General features: G+C 45.6%; 1 protein-coding gene across 1 annotated transcript in view; it reads right to left on the bottom strand.

Annotated features, from left to right (window-relative positions):
• The window catches only part of RYR1 (ryanodine receptor 1), a 220,706-nt gene that overhangs the window by 165,372 nt on the left and 40,248 nt on the right, over positions 1-15,086 (bottom strand). Inside the window, exons 4-9 of the mRNA XM_079989357.1 lie at positions 9,949-10,023; positions 7,187-7,265; positions 4,647-4,759; positions 4,030-4,123; positions 2,310-2,406; positions 912-986 (exon numbers count right to left, since the gene is read on the bottom strand). Of these exons, the coding sequence (XP_079845483.1) occupies positions 912-986; positions 2,310-2,406; positions 4,030-4,123; positions 4,647-4,759; positions 7,187-7,265; positions 9,949-10,023 (533 nt within the window). The remainder of the gene's footprint in view (positions 1-911; positions 987-2,309; positions 2,407-4,029; positions 4,124-4,646; positions 4,760-7,186; positions 7,266-9,948; positions 10,024-15,086) is intronic.

Below are 15,086 nucleotides of genomic sequence, written 5' to 3'. Positions count from 1 at the left end.
CCTTGGCAGCAAATTCCACTGTCAAACAGCTCTTACTGTCAGGAAGTTCTTCCTAATGTTTAGGGGGAATCTTCTTTCTTGTAGTTTGGAGCCATTGCTCCAAAGCAGCCATGTTAATTCTCCACACAATGCCTCAAAACAACACTACACTGAGGGCAAGGGATTGTGGGAAATTAAAATGGCAGCTTCCAAACCCAGCTGTCCACTGGCACACTGGACTTTTTTTTTTTTTTTTTTGAGGGAGCTGTTTTTGCTTTATTGTGTATTTTATGTTTTCATTTTTTTTCATTTTTCTGTTGTGAACCGCCCTGTGATCTTTGGATGAAGGGCAGCATTAAAATAAAATATAAAATAAAATAAAATGGCAGTTGTGCCTGAGGGTGTAAGCACACTGATACTAGGACTGCTCACATGTCTGATAAGAAGGTCAGTAAGGGTAGAAAAAGGGTCAAAGACTATATTCCAGGTAGGGTCAACAAATAAAGATATAGAGGTGGAAGCCATAGAGCCACAGAGTGGCAGCCAGATTGTATTTTTCACTTTCAGGTAAGAAATAGAACCGGTCATGAGGTGATGTCTCTTATTGTGGCATTTCGTGGCATCCCACTCTACATAACAACCATGTAAGCTCTTGATTTTTAACCGAGTCCTTGGGTTAAAAAACATTTTCTGTATATATATATATTTTTTGTCAGGACACATTTAAAAGGAACAGTCCTAAAATAACATTTTATACCATCAAAAGTTGGTTCAAAAGCCAGTGAAAACCGACATTGCTCCCTCAAACACAACCCAGAATCCTTTGTGTTGTTCATGGCTTTTGAGGCAGAAAAATCCACAAGGGAGCCTGTGCTCCTGGGACGCAAGCGACCCCAACAGCACCGCCATTATTTGTTATTAGTATTTCATACCTGATGCGCAGAGGCTCCAGACGCCACAGCGAGCGAGCCTGGGAACAGACAGCTCCGCCTTCGTAGTTCACCACCCTGCGGAAAAGGAATTCCAGAAGCAGGGTTCAAAACCAGCCAGTTCAATTACCAGGCATGGCAATAACGCCTCTTATTTGCTACAACCGCCTTCGCCAACCTGATTCCAATCTTCCCCCAGCAAGTACAGCTGTAGGACACTGAGGCTGATGGGAACTGTAGTCCAGAGGACACCAGCTTGCCGCTGCCTTCCTTGAATCCAGCTGTGCTGCTCTTGCCATTATAGGGTATTTCAGGGATAAAGGGTCTGAGTAAGAACTCAGTGGGACCCCAGTGCGGGGATTCGAACCACCAACCTTCTGATCGACAAGTCCTAGGCTCTGTGGTTTAACCCACAGTGCCACCCGCGTCCCAGAGACTACCTTGCACTGCGTTTAAAACCAAAATCGCATTTGGATAGAAACTGTTTCTCAGGCAGCTAGTCCTAGTCTTTATAACCCTGTACCTTCTTCCAGAAGGCAGAAGCTGAAAGAGATCGTTTCCGGGGTGCGCACTATCCTGCACTATCTCTGCAGCTTTCTTATGGCGCCTGGAAGCATAGATTTGACCCAAGGTGGGAAGAGTGCGCCCAATTATTCTCTCCGCAGTCTTTACAACCTTGGACAGCATTGTTTTTCCTCTAACAGTGCAGCTTCCAAGCCGCACACAGAGACCGTAAGTTAATACACTCCTCAGCAGGGGAAGGAGGGGAATAACAAAATGCTTGCATTGAATTAAAATCTGAGTTAGCGAGAGCATGAACTCTCTTTGGTGCAATCTTTTACTTTTGGGTAGTGTGATGGCCTGGGATTCGGACTCGGATGCTGAACCTGAGGGATCCCAGCCTGCACAGGAGTCCCCGCCTCCAGAACCAGCTGAGCCGGGGCTGGGGCATGAGCCTGAAGGGTCCTCACCTGTGTGGGATCCTCAGGTGCAGGCACCAGCTGAGTCTGCTCTGGCTCCTGAGGCGATGGAGGACCCATTGCCTGCAGGTGCTCCACTCTCAGCCCCGTCAGAGGAAGCTGAGGTTGCCTCTGGGTCCAGTAACCCTCCAGCCTCTCTTGAGCTGCAGAGGCTCAGGGCAGAGAGGCGGAGGGAACTAAGTTCCCGCAGGAGGAGTGCTTGCCTCCAGGCCAGGAGAGGTGAGTCACCTGTGGACCTGTGGACAGGGCTCCCCTCCCCAAATAACAGCTGCGCTCGAGGTCTGCATGTTCTTCCCCTCTGTTATCTGTTCTGTTCACTATTTGGAGCAGAGACTTCTCTCTCCCCCCCCCCTTTTCTTTTGCCCTCCTTGCTCTTTAAAGTGCCACCTTTATGCTGACAACCACCACACAGTATGCCCACCTGCGCTGCTCTTCGTTCTGGTCCGTGGTGGAGATGGTGAGGCATTCGTCCATATGGCCGTGGAAGAGGCGCATAACATGGCCTCCGGTCACATATCCTGCGTGGACCACCCAAAAAAATAGGGATTAGAGAGCGTGGCATCACAAGCAGAGAAACTAATACATCGGAGTGCACATGGAATTGCCCAAGAAAGGTGTTAAGATTATTTTTGTACGCCACAACTGCAGCTAGAATTTTCTTAGCTAAGAATTGGAAAACACAAGAAGTCCCAACAGTGGAGGAATGGCAGATGAAGATGATGGACTTTTCAGAGCTAGCCGACCTGACTGGAAGAGTCCGCGATCAGAAGGAGGAGGAGTACCAGGACGATTGGTTGAAATTCAAAGACTATTTAGTTAAATATGCTAAGATAACTTAATTGGAAAAACTTGCAAATACCAGATAGGCTTAGGATTTAAAATATGTGATGTTAGAGAATAATATGTTTAAAGTTAAAATGAAAAGGAAGAAAGATGTTAAGTGACTAAGTTAATTTTATGAGAAAATTGGTTTTGGGAAACTTTTACAATGATATACAATTAAACTCAGCCAGGGGAAGTCATTTAACAATGTCACCAAGATTGGATCAAGTACAGTTAAGATGTATGTTTGTTTGTTTGAAACTCTGGAAAATCAATAAAAAAATTGGGAAAAAAGAAAGAAAACAAAATGCATGATGTACATTGTCTTTGCTTGTGTCATCTCAAGCCACATTCCCTCCATACATTTGAAGAGCTGCGGTGCCCCTTTAAACCGCCGTGGCTTCCTGGAAATAATTCTGGGAGCTGTAGTTGGTTAAGGGTGCTGAGAGATCTTAGGAGGCCCCTGTTCCTCTGCCAGAGCTCCAATTCCCAGAGTTCCCTGTTAAACCACTGTGCCCTTACAGCTCTGTGATGGGGATAGGGGTCTCCTAAGAGCTCTGAGGATAAACACAATACAGCTCCCATAATTCTTTGCGGGGAGCCATGTATTGTGTGAATATGGCCTGAGTAGGCTTTGTCATAGTCCTGTACAGTGGCGTAGCGTGGGTTGTCAGCACCCAGGGCAAGGCAAGTAATTTGCGCCCCCTAACCCGTGGATTTGCGCCCCCTAACCCTAACCCCCAGATGTTGCACCCGGTGCGGCCGCCCCCCCCCCCGCACCCCCCACACTACGCCACTGGTCCTGTAACACAAGTAGGGACTGGATAAACCCCGTTCTCTCCATTTCTCAATTTTCCAATGTTGTGCTTAGTTCTCTGCATTTCCACACCAGTTTACAATTTTTTTATTTTTCAAAAGCTCTCGTGAAAATTCATCAGCGTTTCAGTATGCAGTTTCTACTAATAGGCATTCTTTTCATAAGCAATCTTCCCTAACGTAACATAACTTTTTGGGTGCCGTTTTCACTAATATATGCAATTCCATTCGCATTTCCCCCTCATGTGCACCTTTTCTGGGCTGGAAAACTGCATCACAAAATTCAGAGCAGCGTGAATTCCAAGACGCAACTGTGCATTGTTCCAAGAGATGTGAATGTGGTAGGTTTGTGTGAATGGCCTTGTCACCTCCATCCAAATGCAATAAGGAATGGGGTTCCTCGGTGGTCTGCCATCTAGGCACTGACCACACTGAGACCTGCTTAGCTTCAGCAAGGGGGCTGTGTCATGTGACCTCAAACCACACCCCAAGGAATCAAATACCTTCCTCGCAGCCTGAGCAGATGGGGTTCATGTTCCAAAGTGTTTGCATGAAGGAGGCATCTGCCTGGAGCTCTCCACTGGCTGTAGACAGGTGCTGGGGGAGAAGAAGGACATTGTTGAGACATAGAAGAAACAAAGCGGGCGGGGAGTGAGATCAAGGGCTTAATAGTCCCCACGGATTAATGGAATCATAGAATTGGAAGTAATAATAATAATTTATTATTTATACCCCGCCCATCTGGCTGGGTTTCCCCAGCCACTCTGGGCGGCTTCCAACAAAACACTAAAATACAATAACCTATCAAACATTAAAAGCTTCCTTAAACAGGGCTGCCTTCAGATGTCTTCTAAAAGTCTGGTAGCTATTTTTCTCTTTGACATCTGGTGGGAGGGCGTTCCACAGGGTGGGTGCCACTACCGAGAAGGCCCTCTGTCTGGTTCCCTGTAACTTGGCTTCTCGCAGCGAGGGAACCGCCAGAAGGCCCTCGGCACTGGATCTCAGTGTCCGGGCAGAACAATGAGGGTGGAGACGCTCTTTCAGGTATCTGACCTCCTGATCGGCAAGCCCAAGAGGCTCAGTGGTTTAGAGATACACACACACACACACATACACTCACCAGGTACCGCTCAGAGGAGACGCTGACAAGGATGAGGTCATCACCCACGCGCACCTTCTCCCCTTCCGATCGCTGTTTGGAGGCAGGATGGATGGTCCACCAACAGGCTTCCCCTAGTGGTGAGAGAGATTGTGGGTAGACGTCTACGAGAAACTAGCTATAAGATCTGCTGGAAGTGTAAAATTAAAGAAGGCAATTTCTACCATATGTGGTGGACTTGCGAAGAAACGAAGAAATTTTGGGATTTGATTTACAACGAGCTAAAAAAAAAATTTAAATATACCTTCCCTAAAAGACCAGAAGCCTTCTTACTAGGAATAATTGGGGATGAAATTAAAAAAGAAGACAAGACACTATTCCAATATTCGACAGCAGCGGCCAGAATACTAATTGCACAAAATTGGAAAAGTTCAAACACACCAACGGTTAAAGACTGGCAAACAAAATTATTTGAATATGTTGAATTAGCATAAATGACGCAAAAAATTAGAAACCAAAAAAATACAAAGTTCATTAGTGATTGGAATAAATTTATGGTATATATAGAAGGAAACTATAGGAATTTAAAAACTATAGCAGGTCTATTATAAACCTTACGACGCGCAAACCATCAAAAATTTATTAGCTGCAGAGAAAATTTCTTTCTCTTTAAGAAGCCCGAAATCGGGAGGGAAGGAGGTCAATAGGAGGGTAGAAGAAAGATCTAAATACCTAAAGGCATAAAGTTTTGAAGTATAAGACAAAGAACCTAACAGAAATTGATGTGGTTTTTTGGGGGTGTTACGTATGGATATTTGTTCTTTCCTGTTTCCCATTCTTTTTTTCTGAAACTGTTGTTTCGTTTTTTGTCTTTTTTTCTGGGGTTGTTGTTTTTTTGGTAACTGAAACTCAATAAAAAGAATTTTATTTTTTTTTAAAAAAAGAGAAACTAGCTATATTCCATTATTTGCTCTGGGGTCACACCAGACACGCACCTACAGTATCGGCATATATATGGGCTGCTTCAGATTCATCTGTTCTCCTGAGTCAGTGGTTCCCAAAGTGGGCATTACTGCCTCCTGGGAGGCGGTGGCATTACCTAGGGGGGTACTAAGAGGCAAGGGGGCGGCAGGGGGGCACTGGAGGGGGAAATTACTAGGTACAGCTGGCATCCGTGGATCAAGTTCATCAATTAAACCGAATACAGTGGTGCCCCGCAAGACGGAAAACCCGCTAGACGAAAGGGTTTTCCGTTTTGGAGGCGCTTCGCAAAACGAATTTCCCTATGGGCTTGCTTCGCAAGACGAAAATGTCTTGCAAGTTCCTGCGGGGTTTTCCCCCCCTTCCCCCCCTTTTCCTAAGCCCTAAGCCGCTTATCAGCTGATCTGCTGATAAGCCGCTTATCAGCTGATCTGCTAAAAGCCGCTAAACCGCTAATAGCGCTAATCCGCTAAGCTGTCAGTGGGCTTGCTTCGCAGGACGAAAAAACCGCTATACGAAGAGCCTCACGGAATGGATTAATTTCGTCTTGCGAGGCACCACTGTAGTTTTAACTGGATTTTGAATAAATGTGCAATTAATTGTTACGGCTTGGAATTTGATTGTGTTATTATCTACTGAAGTGGGTCATGCAAACTGCTGTTCTGAATGTTTTTATAGTCTAGGGTAAGGGACACAGGGAATGAGTTTATGGGGAAAGGGTGGGGTGGCCAGAAAAAGTTTGGGAACCACTGATCTAGGTTTTCCCTGAGGGGGCGATCCAGCTATATTTGATGTAAAAAGGTAAAGGTAAAGGAACCCTGACAGTTAAGTCCAGTCGCGAATGACTCTGGGGTTGCGGCACTCATCTCGCTTTACTGGCTCAAGGAGCCAACGTTTGTCTGCAGACAGTTTTTCTGGGTCATGTGGCCAGCATGACTGAACTGCTTCTGGCGAAACCAGAGCCGCGCACGGAAATGCCGTTTACCTTCCCGCCGGAGCAGTACTTATTTATCTACTTGCACTGGCGTGCTTTTGAACTGCTAGGCAGGCAGGAGCAGGGACCGAGCAACGGGAGCTCACCCCGTCGCGAGGATTCGAACCGCCAATCTTCTGATAGGCAAGCCCAAGAGGCTCAGTAGTTTAGACCACAGCGTCATCCGCATCCCTTTGATGTATTAAGATTATTTGCTGATCTGTACTTGTTTTATTGATGAGATTTCATCGGGCAAAAGTGCAGCATAAAATATGCAAATTGAGCAGCTTGCATAATTTATGTTTCACTTTGGCCCAATAACATTTCATTAAAGGCTGCTCAATTTGCATCATGTAGCCAGGTCACAGAATCATTCCACCACGCCCCCCCCCCTCACCAGCACAGACTTTCAGTTGTTTGCATGCAGATTTGTTTTGTTCTGTGTTTGCACTGAGTGGGATTTTTCCCCTCTGAGGCTCAACACAGTCCCATTGCCGCTGAACGGTCCCTGGAATGTAGAATGAGCTAGGAGTATTCTCCTCCTCTTCCCCGCTGCAAACAAAACCACCTGCAAGGTGGCAATTCCTTGGGGTGCAAAATCACATACCTGTTGCATCCTCCTGAAGGCCCACGTCAAAGGCAAGTTTATCCGTCAGGGAGCGGGATGTGGTTAGGCAGCTCAAATACTACAAATCGGGAAAGAAAGAAGATCAAGAAACATTCTCTGAAATTCTTAACCTCAAATGTGTGTGTGTGTGTGTGTGTGTGTGTGTGTGTGTGCTGGGGAGATCAGACACCCTGGTTTCTGCACCTTAGATTGCAGCTTTAAAATGTAACTTTATAAATGCACGTAGATAGATGTGTGGCCATAATCTTTTGCACCAAAGGAAGTAGATAGATATAGATAGATAGATAGATAGATAGATAGATAGATAGATAGATAGATGGATAGATAGATAGATAGATAGATAGATAGATAGATAGATGATACAGTGGTGCCTCGCAAGACGAAATTAATTCGTTCCGCGAGTTTCTTCGTCTTGCGATTTTTTCGTCTTGCGAAGCACGGACTTTGGAAAAGCTTCAAAAATCACCAAAGTCTCCAAAATCCTCAAAAAAGGCTACCACACCGCGTGCTATGAGTTGCTCCTCGAAGTGAATGCACGGTTTTAAGAAAAAGGAAACAAACTTGCAAGACAAAGGAAACAAACTTGCAAGACGTTTTCGTCTTGCGAAGCAAGCCCATAGGGAAATCCGTCTTGCTCTTTCGTTTTGCAAGTTTTTCGTCTTATGAGGCATTTGTCTTGCGAGGTACCACTGTAGATAGATAGATATAGATAATTTATTACGGTCGGAGACCAGCTTATAAAACATACTTGGGGATACAATCCCAGAAGGAAAGCAAACATTTAAAACAATGTGCAACAATAAATTTAAAATTTATAAATATGATAAGCGTATAGACACTTAAAACTTTAAGATAAGCTACCACAGAGAGATGACCCAGAGTCACCCATGGAACCAAGTTTGGGGATTTTCTTAATGAACTAGTTTGGGTTGGGGGATGGTCTGCACCTACAGATCTGTACACAGAATCTGGCAATCATCCGGGTTGTCTTACAATCTTTGCCTAACAGGAAAAGGTCAATTTTTTGCTTTTCCGGGAGGTCAGCGAGCCTCACCAGCAGGGGATCAATGGTCTCACTCCGTGCCTCTTCATAAAAGGGACATCTAAAGAACAAGTGTTCTGGGCTTCCTATATCCCCCAATGAACAGGCACAAAGTCTCTGAGCATATGGGACTTTTTTAAAGGATCTTTCCAGGACTGGCGAGAGAAGAGCAGAGCAGAGCTTCTGGCGAGTGTAAAAGCCCTTCTTGCATTTAACCAAAGGAGGTACAGGCAAGTCCCAACTCGTGGGCGATCAGCACATGTGTAGCAACCAGAAACGCAACCCCCGTATGAGTTGCCTGTAGTGCAGAGAGCATGGGCTGCTGAAAACAAGAGGTCACACCCAAGGCAATGGGGTGCTGCTTGCTGCTGACCAACACAAGGCAAATATGGCCTCGCTGTATATTTTAATTAAGGATGCTCTAAGGTGATTGTAGCATCTTAAAAAGCAGAGACATCACCTTGCCAACAAAGATCTGTATAGTAAAAGGTATGGTTTTCCCAGTAGTGATGTATAGAAGTGAGAGCTGGACCATAAAGAAGGCTGATCGCCAAAGAATGGATGCTTTTGAATTCTGGTGCTGGAGGAGACTCTTGAGAGTCCCATGGGCTGCAAGAAGATCAAACCTCTCCATTCTGAAGGAAATCAGCCCTGAGTGCTCACTGGAAGGACAGATCCTGAAGCTGAGGCTCCAAGACTTTGGCCACCTCATGAGAAGACTCCCTGGAAAAGACCCTGATGTTGGGAAAGATGGAGGGCACAAGGAGAAGGGGACGAGAGAGGACGAGATGGTGGGACAGTGTTCTCGAAGCCGCCAGCATGAGTTTGACCAAACTGCGGGAGGCAGTGGAAGACAGGAGGGCCTGGCGTTCTCTGGTCCAGGGGGTCACGAAGAGTCGGGCACGACTAAACGACTAAACAACAACAAGGTGATTGTGTGTTTTAATTGCGGGTTGGTTCTACGGTTGCGAACAGCTTAGAAGTCATTTTGGCACATCGTGACTGTATATTAATTAATTAATTAATTAATTAATTAATAACAACCATAGCAATAACAAAGCTGGGGTGGGGAACTGCAACCAACATTCCCCGATCATTAACTGGGGAATGATGGGAGCTAGATCTTCCCTTCGCTTCAAGCATGTAAGGTCACTTCAAGGAATAATCCCAGCAGTAAATCAGCAGTGGCAAGCAAATACATACTCAATTTCAAGGATGACCATTCAAGGCCCAGCTCTACACACACACACACACACACACAGAGAGAGAGAGAGAGAGAGAGAGAGCGCTCTCCTAGGAATGTTGACACAGAAGGAAATCACAGCCGGCACCACCCAACCCTGGGTGACCTCAGCTTCTTGACTTAGAACTTATATCTGTCCTCCAGAACGCGGCTCAGCCTTTTCGACGTTTGACACCTTCTTGGCTGAGAAATGTGCCCACCTCCTAAAACCCCGATCGGGATTCCTCGCGATTTCTGCATCCCGGGAGGCGAACACATGACACACGCTTGAAAATAAATCTGCTTGGCTCAGGGACAGGGACATGGAACACAAGATGGCTGAGGAGCAGTTGCATCTTCCCTGCCCCACCGGCCTTTGGAGTCGGCCAACGCTGGACCGAGCTCTTGAGCTTTCCTGGTTTCCCTCTCCCACTTCTTCAAGACACACAACTTTCTCCAGTTCCTCCTCCTCCTTACCATGGCGCTGTGGGAATGCCGGAGAAGAATAGCGTGTCCGTACAGGAGTGTCCGATGTCCGCCACCTTGAGAAGACTGGGATGGGGGTGAGAGGGCAAAAGAGAAAGCTAAGTCAGTCTATGAATTGGACAATCCCACCCAGAGCACCCTCATCCCCAACCCACAGCAAATGCAAGTTGATGACACCTTTCCTTAAGGCGGCCTTGACCAACCTGGGGCTTCCCAGGTGTTTTGGACTACAATTCCCATCAGCCCCAGCTGGTGCCCCAGGTTGGCCAGAGATTCCTGAAGGGCCTACTGGAATGCACTCCCAAGTGGCTCACTGGGTCCCAGAGCTTAGCAAAACATAAACCAATAAATGGAAGTCTTGCCTAAGGCTTAACTCCTGAAAACGGCGTCGTGAAAACAACTCCCATTTCATCCAAGCAAACATGCTCCATGTCTCAGCTTTTACACCCAGATGGGTGGCGTATCAATATAATAATAATAATAATAATAATAATAATAATAATAATAATAACAATCAGTTGTGCAGTAAAATTATTATTATTATTATTATTATTATTATTATTATTATTAAAAAACATAGAAAATGGAAAAAAACACGCCAAGAAAATTATGGAATGACCTTGAGAATGGGTCGACACAGAGGACCTGTTTGAACCAGGAATTTTACTGCACAACAATTATTATTATTATTATTATTATTATTATTATTATTATTACAACATAGAAGATGGCAAAAAGCAGGCCAGGAAAATTATGGAATGACCTGGAGAATGGGTGGACACAGACGACCTGTTTGAACCAGGAATTTTACCACACAATTGCACTTGACGTGAGGTAAAATTCTCCTCAGCAGGGCAGTGCGACAATCAGCTTACCACACGGCTCTGTCCACACCATAGTAAAACACTGCTTCGTCCCCCACAATCTATCCCCACATGAAGAACCCGTTTTATCTCCTGAAGAGATTTCCAGCACTGAATAATTTCTTCAGAGACATTTCTTCCAAAGGGACCCAGCACAGGGAACAAGGCAGAGACGCATCCACCAAGGAACAGCTTCCTGGTTCTCTTGCAAAGCCATACTTGCCAAGCCCAAAGGTGGTGGCTGCCATTTGCAAAGACTCTGCTCATACTATATATATATATATATATATATATATATATATATATATATGCGCAGCTGAGCCAAGGAAAAGGCTTGCGTCCACCATACATGCGTTGACGCCACCGTTGTGAGGCATTACAACGGATCTGGCAATTCACTGGCATCTGTTTTTGTCGTGATTAAAAAACAATAGCCGTTCTTACTGCAGTTCATACCTATATATCTATATAGGGTTGCATCCCTTTAAGTGTTCTTTGGAGCAGACCCATTGAGTGGAATGAATCTAAGTTAGGCATGGGCACCCACTTCAACAAATCGGCTCTTAACGCTGGATGCAGCCTATAATCAATATATAATGGACCACCCCACAATAATATATACACTCATTCCTTCTACAGGTTGCTTGCTGCTGTAAATATGGTAATAATGACATAGACCCCTTTGCTATGTTATTTATAGCCATAGTTGCCGTTGTATATATCTGCAGTATAAATGACCCTAGGTTCACAGGTCATATTATTATTGCACATATATTGTACACACACATATATACGGTCATTATTGCATGACTCACATTGCGGCAATGTGTATTTATACAGTGCTTTTTTCTAAAAATAAATGTTTAGGAGTACTCTCATTTTGACTCAAGAAAATCACCACTTTATAGTTCAAATCGGGGGGGGGGGGAATACAGGAAATGGACAAAAGGACAAAGATTCACAAAATTTTGGGGGGTATGCGTTCCCCCCAGAAAAAAAGCACTGAATTTATTTGCTACCATCAGGGCAAAGGTCATATTGCAGCAGGTCGTGAATAACTGGACCATGTTACTGCATTGCATTCGGTATGGCACTGTGTGCCATGTTTCTGATGGCCATTGTGCATTAAAATCAGAGGCACAATTTCTCTTGCAGATGAAAAGATTGACTCTTGGGTTTGTACAAAGAGCGAATGCCATCAGTTTTAAGCCATACTCAAATACAGTTACAGCCTGTGATGCTTCGGAAAGAAAAGCCAATGCAATTCTGGGCTGCATCAATAGGAGTATTGCATCTAGATCAAGGGAAGTAATAGTGCCACTGTATTCTGCTCTGGTCAGACCTCACCTGGAGTACAGTGTCCAGTTCTGGGCACCACAGTTCAAGAAGGACACTGACAAACTGGAACGTGTCCAGAGGAGGGCAACCAAAATGGTCAAAGGCCTGGAAACGATGCCTTATGAAGAACGGCTAAGGGAGCTGGGCATGTTTAGCCTGGAGAAGAGGAGGTTAAGGGGTGATATGATAGCCATGTTCAAATATATAAAAGGATGTCACATAGAGGAGGGAGAAAGGTTGTTTTCTGCTGCTCCAGAGAAGCGGACACGGAGCAATGGTTCCAAACTACAAGAAAGAAGATTCCACCTAAACATTAGGAAGAACTTCCTGACAGTAAGAGCTGTTTGACAGTGGAATTTGCTGCCAAGGAGTGTGGTGGAGTCTCCTTCTTTGGAGGTCTTTAAGCAGAGGCTTGACAACCATATGTCAGGAGTGCTCTGATGGTGTTTCCTGCTTGGCAGGGGGTTGGACTCGATGGCCCTTGTGGTCTCTTCCAACTCTATGATTCTATGATTCTATGATCTTGCCTCCCCAAGCGCAAACTTCAATATGCAGCGAAACGGGCAACTCCCAGAGGAGGGTCATTCACTGCACCCCATATATAGATGGACACACCAGGTGACAGCAACCAAGGACGGACCGTGCTGGTGCGTCTCTGCAACGGGTGGGGACTGAACCATTTCTTCACCCCAAATGAAGACACACATTCACGCATAGAATGATTTAAAGAGAGGCATATCCAGGACCTTACAGGAAACGCTCATTATTTCATCAATTTACGTCCTGCAGGGATCTGAAATCATGCACAATTTGGGAACAACTGCTGTGCGATCATTACAGCAGGTCTGCATTGCTGTGGCATGGACTTTAACGACCTGGGCCTTAAAAACCATGTGATTACAGCACATGTAATGGTTACTGAGCACTTTTAATTACTGCAGTTCACGCGTCTATAGCGCTTTGTTTGGATTCTATACCCAACCCCAGAAGAGAGGGAGCCCAACTTGCTGTTAAAGGTAGCTCAAAGCAGCAATACTCGGTGTTATCCCATTTTAACCCAATATATCAGGCAGGGAGCATGCCCCATGGTTTGGCACAACCCATGTAGGTGGCGCAAAGCCAGTGCCTCATGGGTGCTACCCCATAATCCCCTGCGGAGGTAACATGATCACTATCAGGGCAGTCTGCATTCTGAGATCATGGGAACCTAGTTGCTGGTAGAAGAATGTTGCAACCCATTGTGGTGTCAGTCGCTGTTTCCTAAGCAGCGCTCTCACCAGGGAGGGAGGGGCACGGCCAACATTTTGCAGAGCAAGGGTGGGGGCAAAGAATACAAGGCATCGCAGGAGGGTAGGATGGGGAGTAGGCCCACTGCCCATTGTGGCTCCATCTTGTCTTGTATGATGAAACACAACAAGATCCCAGCAACTTGGTTCATCTCACAGTGCAAAACACCTCGGCCGCTTCCAGACTGTCGCTATTTTGTGGGTGGGATTCAACTGCACGCCGGCAAAATTCAGGCCGCATGATTAAAGTGGATTTGGCGCCCCTGGGCAACAAAGCCACTTCCAAAAGCAAATAAATAAGGAATCGTGGTTGGTTGGTTGGTTTGTGGTAAGGGAAGTGGCAGGAAAACACACCGGGAAGTGTAGGACAACCATTGCTTGATGCGATTGGGGAAACTGGTAAATGCGTCAGTTTTCGTTCCTCTTGGGTTCTCATTTTTCCAGTCCCACGTTCACCGCTCCACATCAGTTTTTGAAACTGTTTTTAACGTCCACACGAAAATTCACCATAATTTAGTGTGGCTTTTCCTTAACACACACAATTTTGTAGGCAATTTTGCCTAACACATTTTTTGGCAAAACTACTTCCCCTAGTATACAGTGAATTTTTGCACACTATTTTCACCAATATATGTACGCTTTATGCACACTCTAGCATGGAGTATGCATTTTTGCACACATTACCTAAATCAGGGGTAGTCAACCTTTTTATACCTACTGCCCACTAATGCATCTTTTTTGATGGCAAGAATTTCCTTACCGCCCACCAGTGCTCGATGGGAGGAGGATTCATCTTGTGCCGTAGAACCCCCTACCGCCCACCTAGAATCCTGAAACACCCACTAGTGGGCGGTAGGAACCAGGTTTACAAACCCTGACCTAAATAGAGAGCCACATTGCAAAATTCAGAGAAGTGTGACTTTCCAAGAACACCTGTGTTTCATTTCAAACATTGTTTCAGAAAGTGTGAATTAAGTAGGTCCGCCTTCAAGGGAGAAGAGAATTTCGCCCCACCCCCTAGGCATGATGCTCTCTAACCTCCCTCCAAACAATTCAGAATAAACACCCAATAAACAGTGGATGCACAGAAATCAAGATGAGTGCTTGAAGGAAGCGGACAACTGGAAGCGAACCACACTAGTTTTGACATACTGTGCTCCATCACCAGCTTGCAACATAAGCCCCAGTGTGCAAGCCTCTCCCTGTTCACATGTAGGAACCATGCAATGAAGTGAGAACAGGAAAAAGATGGAGGAGTTTGGGTTGAGGAAGGAGTAACCACAGCCAAGGATGGAAAAGTCTAGTGGAAGAGGAAGTGTGTTGGAAGATGGATCAAGGGATGAGGAATTCGAAGGAAAGAGGGAGAGGGCAATTATTTAGAGGGAAAGGGGGTTCCACCTGGTTTCCATCATGGGAGAAAGACAAGAGACCCCCCCGCTTGCCTCTCATTAAGCTCTCACCTAGAAGGTGATTCCCAAAACTGAGCTATCCAACCTTGCGCAACACTACAGTGGTACCTCTGGTTGCGAACGGGATCCGTTCCGGAGGCCCGCTCACAACATGAAAGGAACGCAACCCACAGCAACAGGGTTGCGATTCGCTGCTTCTGCGCATGCGCGTGACGTCATTTTTCACGTCTGCG

Source organism: Podarcis cretensis, assembly GCF_951804945.1.
Source record: "Podarcis cretensis genome assembly, chromosome: 8".
Lineage (NCBI taxonomy): Eukaryota > Metazoa > Chordata > Lepidosauria > Squamata > Lacertidae > Podarcis > Podarcis cretensis.
Note: the sequence above shows the minus strand (reverse complement) of the source record. Positions and strands in the feature narration are given on the sequence as shown.